This window comes from Telmatherina bonti (assembly GCF_933228915.1).
Source record: "Telmatherina bonti genome assembly, chromosome: 1".
Taxonomy (NCBI): Eukaryota; Metazoa; Chordata; class Actinopteri; order Atheriniformes; family Telmatherinidae; genus Telmatherina; species Telmatherina bonti.
The window spans coordinates 4494263-4501425 of record NC_136619.1 but is presented as its reverse complement, the minus strand read 5'-3'; the positions used below and the strand labels follow the sequence as shown (position 1 = coordinate 4501425).

The following is a 7163-nucleotide window of genomic DNA, read 5'->3' as shown; positions in this document are numbered from 1 at the left end:
CTATATTTATTTCATTCAGGGCTTTCCAAAGTGGGTCCTCAAGGGCCGCTGTTCTGCAGCTCTTCCATGTATCCCTGCTCCAACACACCTGACTCCATTAAATGGATCCAACAGCCGATGATGTTCTGCAGAATAACTGATTAGTTTGAGTCAGGTGTGTTGGAGCAGGGATACATGAAAACCTGCAGGACTGTGGCCTTCCAGTGGCAGTGACCGGTCCTTCGGTCTGGTCCTGATTTTCACCACGTTTCACACACTGCATCAGTATTTCTCATAAAGATAGCAGCAGCCAGGTGCTCACCTGAAGTCCGCTCCATGTTCTGAAACAACACCGTACTTCCTGTTTCCTGCTCTCCATCCAATACCAACTAAAGAGTACGATGATTAACTGGTCAACATTTATGGCCAATAAGGCCTGGAAAGGTTAACTGTCTGTTATCCGTGTGAGCTCTTCTATAAAAGTAGAAGTTTTTATGGGGCTCCCAGAAACATGTTAAACTTCCTGACTGTCCAGTTAGAAAAAAACTGAACCAGACTCTGATTGGTCCATTTTGCATCTGTCAGACATGAACATTAAGAAAAGCTCCAAAAAATAAAACTTATAAAATCTATGGCTGGAATTTCGTCGCTGATGACTCGACAGAAAATTTACCGGGTAAATTATTCCAGAGTCGATGTATGAAGGTCTTTGGGTTGGAAAATGCGCCTTTGAACACGACCGGACTTCAGGAACAATGTCCTCCGGACAGACCGGACCTAAGGGGACACATCAGCTCCACATCTGGAGGAAAGCGAACACAGCCCTGACTGTGGAGCGTGGTGGTGGAGGCTGATGAGCTGGGCTCGTTCTGCAGGCGCAGGACGCCTGGCGGTGGCGGGACATTCAGACATGCAACCTGATAACCTGATCAGAGAACCGTGTGCTGCTGCTGGGGAAGCTTCTAGAAGCTGCTGGATCCTGGACTGGACCAAGTCACCGCAGCGGGTCTCCATCATGACGCAGCATTGTTCGTCTCAGAGAGCAGGTTGGAACTGCTCCAATCCAAAGCATCCAGAAGCCAGCTGGTGGAATTTTACAGACACCATCCATCCCAGCCAATCACAGCAGCTGTTGATCTCTCTGAAGATCAGATTGGTCATTTAGTTTCATGATGGACATGAAATAATTGATTTAATGAAAATCCTTCTGGTTAAAGGTTAAAATGAGAGTAAGAAGGTAGAGTGTGTTCCAGAGGGATCTCACTGTGGAAAACCATGAAACTCTGAACATTCAGCTGCATTTAACTTTTCTTTCAGCTTCTTCTGACTGTTTTTGTTTGCACTCTTCTATTTTCACACATCTGGACGTCAAACTCGCCACGGGTCGCTTCGGTGGGATCGGGAAAAAGGAGAATCCTTTTTACAGGTAAAGTATTCTAAACCCTGACTTCCAGTGGTGTCCTTGCAGAACCTTGCAGAAGGTTCGTAGGAAAAGCCACAGAGAAGCTGAGGCTGACATAAAAGCCTGAGGGGGAGGGGGGGGGGGGGGGGATAGTTGCCAATTTGTTTGCTGTGTGCTGGAACTGTACGAGACTTCTTTCTGAAGCGCCTGACAAGCAGGTGAGATCAAAGTTGTGAGGACAAAAGAGGCTCAGCAGCGATTTGTCAGGAGACGAGAGGCAGCGGCTGGATTCAGCCCTCTGATCACCGCCTCACCAAAGAAATCTGCCCATGAGAAAAAGTACAGCAGAAAGGGTTCAAAGGTCATTTTGATTTGCTCTGGATTACTGGTACCTCCTTTTCCCTCCATTAAAGGGGGGGGGGCAAGAAAAGGACCTGGCTAATAACCTTTGTATTATTGCAGAAAAGAAACCCTTTTGTGCCAAGAGGGGTTGTGGGAGGTGGTCGGTGGGGGCAGAATTTTCGGGGAGGTCAATTAAAAAAGGAGCCCTGAAATCCTTGCTTCCATTCATGGCTGAAGGGAAGAAAAGGAGAAAGTTAAAATGTATGCTTTTTGCTTGTGTGTCAGAGCGCTCCTCGTGGCTGTTCCAGGTCCATTTGTCAAGTCTGCGATGGTGAAGGGGGGGGGGGGGGGGGGGGGGGGGGTTGGGAAAGGTTTCAGTTGGGTAAATAATGAAGAAATGACTGAGTTTTAGTCCCGATGGAAAAAGCTGTCTTCGTTGTCTCGTTTCTTCTAAACACAGGTGTGAATGTGGCTAAAATGCAGGCAGGACGTGCTGGGATCTGATCACTCCAGTGACATTGGGAGCTGGTCAGGAATGTGAGTGTGCAGTGTAATGTGAAGTCGAATGGCTCCCTGGCCACACTGAAGGACCAATTAGTCAACTTTGCATTGTGGAGGAAGCAGGACAAAGACCCCAAACACAGTTGATTTGTCTCTGCCAGACAATCTGGAAAAGGTTGTGAAGTTTGTACCCGAGCCAAAGCATCAAACAGCTGCTGCAACCTTCGGCTCTTCTCTTTGTGATCTGCTCGGCCGTCTCTAAAGCTCCCTTCAGTCGGAAAAACCAGCAGAAATCCTGAAAACCAAATGAATTTCTTTAATGTGTTCACCAGGCTGTAGGAAGCCTGAAGCCTTCGCGCCCTCACAGATAGCCCTCCCCGCTACACATGATCCGGGAACATTGTCATGGTCAGAACAAACGCTGTAAATTTCCACGAGGAAATTCCACTCAGTTTGAGATTTAAAACGTAGAGTTTGACATGTTGGACATGTGATTATCACACGGTGTGTTACACGTGTGATTAGAAGGAGTTTCATGTGTGGAAACATGTTTGGCACGATTAGAAGTTTGTGGTTTTACCGTCGGGGTCTTTATTTCTGACCTAACATTGAGATGTTTTCATGGCCTCCATCTAACATGTTACAGCATTACATGTTAGATGAAGGCCATGCAGCCGTCAGATGTTTCCAGTCCAGTTGGAAAGTACAGCGCTGTTGAAACATGCACACGTATGACGCGCGTCCATGCATCCTGACTGTCTAGTCAAACACTCATCGTCTAGAGGCTGAACCAGTCAGACACTCTGCTCTTTGTCACATTATTTTCCCTGTTCCCAGCATATTTTCTCTGTTTGGTTCCGTTAGTTGAGTTTCTGTCCAGAACATTCTGGCTTTAATGGCGGCTTTGCAGTCGTGGCCGTTGGAGCATCGTTTGCAGCCAACCATTGGGAGCTGTGCTGGGCCAGTTTGGCTGGAGGCTGCTGCAGAACTTCTACCAGTCTGTGGCGGTGAGTGTCCTCCTGTCTGCAGTGGTCTGCTGGGGGGGGGTGCCTGGACGAGCTGGTGAGGAGGATGAGCTCTGTCACTGGCTCACAGCTGGACCGCCTGACGTCTGTGGCCGAGCGATGGACCAGCAGAGATGTCCCTCTGCCTGGCAGAAGCAGGTGGTCCACGGTGTTCAGCTGAGGCCTCTGTGACGTTAAAACAGCTCCGATGAACTACAGAAACTCATGCATGCCGTCAACATAGGACTCCATTTTGTTTCCATCTGTAGTCATCTGAACATTTTATGACCAAACGATTGTCCCACCGACGTGTGTGTCTGTTGGTTAATAAACAGCTCGTTCGCCTTCAGCCACTGGCTCGGTAATGAGTCTGTTTGGGTCAGTGGCAGAGGCCTCCAGGTCTCTGAAGGTCTGGCTCCGTTGCTCAGGTCTGTATTTGGTGTAATTATTTCCTGCCTGTCAGGCTTTATGTTTCCCCCTGGTGTATTTCAACATGTTGGGTTTATAAGAGGCTCCCAATGCGACTCGGAAGCACAGAAAACTTCCCTCAGATCCAGAGAGAAGCCTGAACATGGAGCTTGTCCTGCTCTGATGCTGCAGCTCACTTCTGACCTTGTTCCTAACAAATGAATAAGTAAATAAAAGAGTAAAAGAGCGAAAACACACACACACACACACACACGCTCTGATGTAGCTGCATGTGAGTGTGTGCTTCACAAATTGCGAGCGTTTGCCTGCTTATTGCTGGGATGCTTTGTGGGCGGTGTGGAGGGGAGCATAATTAAAATAGTTTCAGAGAGAAACAGCACACCACATCTGAAGTTCCTCCCTCCTCCAGCATGTAACCACATCAAGAGCATCTCACTTAGAAATGGCCACCAGAACAACCTCCGATACACACGGCCTGGCTGGCGTTTGCTGTGTTGTCTCGCTTGTGAGGGCTTTTGGAGGCATAATGCACATTTGTAATTAAAAGAGCTCCATTTTCTGATCATCAGGGTAAATAAAGTGACAGAGGCAGCTAGCTGGGTGATGTATGGGAGGGGAAGACAAATTAACCGTCTACTCTCTGGGGGATTCTCAGCAGAGGCCTTCATAGCAGCGGTGGAGCAGCGCCAAAGGGCAGAGAGATTTGTAGATGATGGTGCTAATTACCAGAATGCAAACCATAATGTGACCAAGATGGAAGCAATTTAGGCAGTAGTCATTTAGCCTGCTGCTCTTCCGCCCACCGGCTGCTGCCTCGCCGGGCTGGGGCATTGGGATGGGAACAGTCTGGGATGAAGAGGACGGCTCAGCTCATGGAGAGAAGTCTGTGACACAACATTCATTTGTCTGACTTCTGCAGAAACAGCTCAGGAAGAGCATCAGGCTATAAATACTGCAGAAGAGCGAAGATTAGAGCGATTTCCAGACATCTGGAAGGTCTTTGTGGATCTGCAAGCAGCTCTCATCGCAGGTAACTTCTGCTCTTTCTGACGCAAAGACCCAGGATGAAAAACGAGTTTATTTGTGACTCCCTCCAGCTCCAGAGGCCATGGCATCTTCCGGTGGGAGAACATGAAGGAAGGCTGGTGTAGGTGGGAGTCTTCACCTGCCTCAGCCTGGCTCAGTGCGCCTGTATAATTTGGGATGTCTAATTGCTCTTTTCGGATATTTCAGAAGAGGAGTTCAGAGGAGAGAGCCGTTCCGCGCGCAGCCACTATGTAATTTTATCCATGCCGCTGTCTCTCACTTCACACAGGGCTGATACCTTTTGCCTCCCCCTTTCCTTTGTATCAATTGGTCGAAGTTCAGCCTATTGTCGCCACAAGCTTCTTTTATATGTGCGCTCAGTCTGCGCGCAGGCTCTCAGTTTGCGCCACGGGAGGGCTTTCCAGCAGCAGAGGCGTGGAGGATCCCGTGCTGTCAGAGTCCGGCTCGGATGTGAGCAGGAGCTGGAGCTCTCCAGCGTTTGGGCCCCGACTCGTTAATGGGACCCGGAGGGCTGGCCAGGACTTCTCCGTTTTTTCCCCACGCTTGTCTCTCCCCGGCCATGCCACGATGCTGGTGATACCTCTGCTGGTGTTGGTGAGCCTGCTGGATCCCGCCTGCCCCCGGGCCCTCCGCTGCGCACCGGGCCAGGCTTGCGACCCCCGGCATCGGAGGGACGCCGGGGGCCGTGGAGGAGTGTATGAACACCTCGGAGGAGCACCGAGACGCAGGAAGCTTTACTGCGCCACCAAGTATCAACTACAGATCCACCCTAACGGGAAGATAGATGGATCCCTGGAGCAGAACAACCCGTTCAGTGAGTACTCTGCTCATTTCTGGCAGAAACGTTTACTCGCTCTCTCTCTCACACACACACACACACACACACACACCAGCCGTATCTGTAAATGTTAAACAGCCTATATAAACAACTTTTCAGAACTTAATAAAGCCTGAAAGGAGAAGAACAGACTTCGCTGGGCTTTTACTGGTCGGAGTTTTCCTCCAGTCTGCATCACTGAAACAAAGTGATGTGATTAATGTGTCAGAGTCTATCAGAGTTTCACTGTGTGTGTGTGTGAAATGATCCGACATGCAGGTTAATCTGGGAGCATCAGTCCCACCATCCCAGCGGGACAAAGGCGCTGTCTGAACGGATGTGTTTATCTAATCAGTCCCATTAGAGCTGCTCCACAGCTCATTGACTAATCAGCCACTGATTAAAAGAGCAAACATGCTGGCTGAGGCACTAAGTAGTGCTTTTACATGAGGAAATAGCTTTAATTCACGTTTAGAGTTATTTATCTGTGTGGAACTGAAGGTGTGATGGGCAGACAAGTTGAGCAGAACATAATAAATCTTGCGTTGAGCATCCCCAGCTGCTGCCGCCTGTTACTCTTCTGTTCAGTGACTATAAACGTGTTTGTGTGCTTTGCAGGCATCATGGAGATCACCGCAGTGGACGTAGGCGTTGTGGCCATAAAGGGGCTTTTCTCTGGCAGATACCTGGCCATGAATGATAAAGGGCGGCTGTACGCCTCGGTCAGTACAGAGCCATCCTCCTCATGCAGAAATACACCTGCAGGACGTGAATGTGAAGCAAAATGTTGCTTTTTTTCATGCTTTCTTTCCTCCTCGTCTCCACAGGAAGTGTTTAACAAAGAGTGTGAATTTGTGGAGCGCATCCATGAGTTGCGGTATAACACCTATGCATCCCGGCACTACTCCACACAGCGGCGTCCTCCAGCAGGAAGAAGCAGCAACGAACATCGAGACGGCGATGCGGGGCAGTGGTATGTCTCCATCAACGGCAAAGGCCGGCCACGGCGAGGCTTTAAAACACGCAGCACTGACAAGGCCTCGCTCTTCTTGCCCCGGGTGCTGGACAACAAGGACCATGAGATGGTGCGGAGGCTAAGGGACAGTCAAGGGGCTCAACGCCACATGCATCACCGTGGTCGGCGTGGGGAACGTAGGAGACGCCGGCATCGTGCCAGGAAAGGCTGACAGCCTGATGCGTAAACAGACTTCTGAAGGAGCAGGGGGCGGGTGGGGTCTGACCTGGATGTGGACCCTGGACGTCATCCAGCCTGACTGCAGGTGGGAGAGCACTTCGGACCCTCTGGATTATTCTGGAAGTTTTTGTTGCTGCACAGAGAAAAGCCGTACTGGAAGGAGAACTCTGAAGGCCTCTTCAAGCTAATCCACTTTCACACGCCGCCACCATTAGCTGCCACTGTTAGCCGCCTCCGTTAACCCCCCCCCCCCTTCACAATGCTCCTGTCATGTAAACAAATATGTTAAAAAAATATCTTTTGTAACAGAAATGCTTCTGCCATTGGCTGCACGGCGAGCAGACGCCGCCGTGGCGAGCAGACTGCTCTGCCATCAGACACCTCCTCAGGTTGCTTCTGGGTTTGTAAATATCTGTTGGACACGTCCCGTTTAGTCCCATTTTGTCC

The 7163-nt window shown here is 49.9% G+C and overlaps 1 protein-coding gene across 1 annotated transcript; it reads left to right on the top strand.

Annotated features, from left to right (window-relative positions):
- Positions 1-5271: 5271 nt before the first annotated feature.
- On the top strand, positions 5272-6708 carry fgf3 (fibroblast growth factor 3; the record flags this gene model as incomplete). The annotated part of the gene is made up of 3 exons (XM_079242460.1): positions 5272-5518; positions 6140-6243; positions 6349-6708. 3 exons carry the CDS (start codon positions 5272-5274, stop codon positions 6706-6708), a joined length of 711 nt encoding a protein of 236 aa, XP_079098586.1.
- Between the last annotated feature and the right edge of the window lie 455 nt (positions 6709-7163).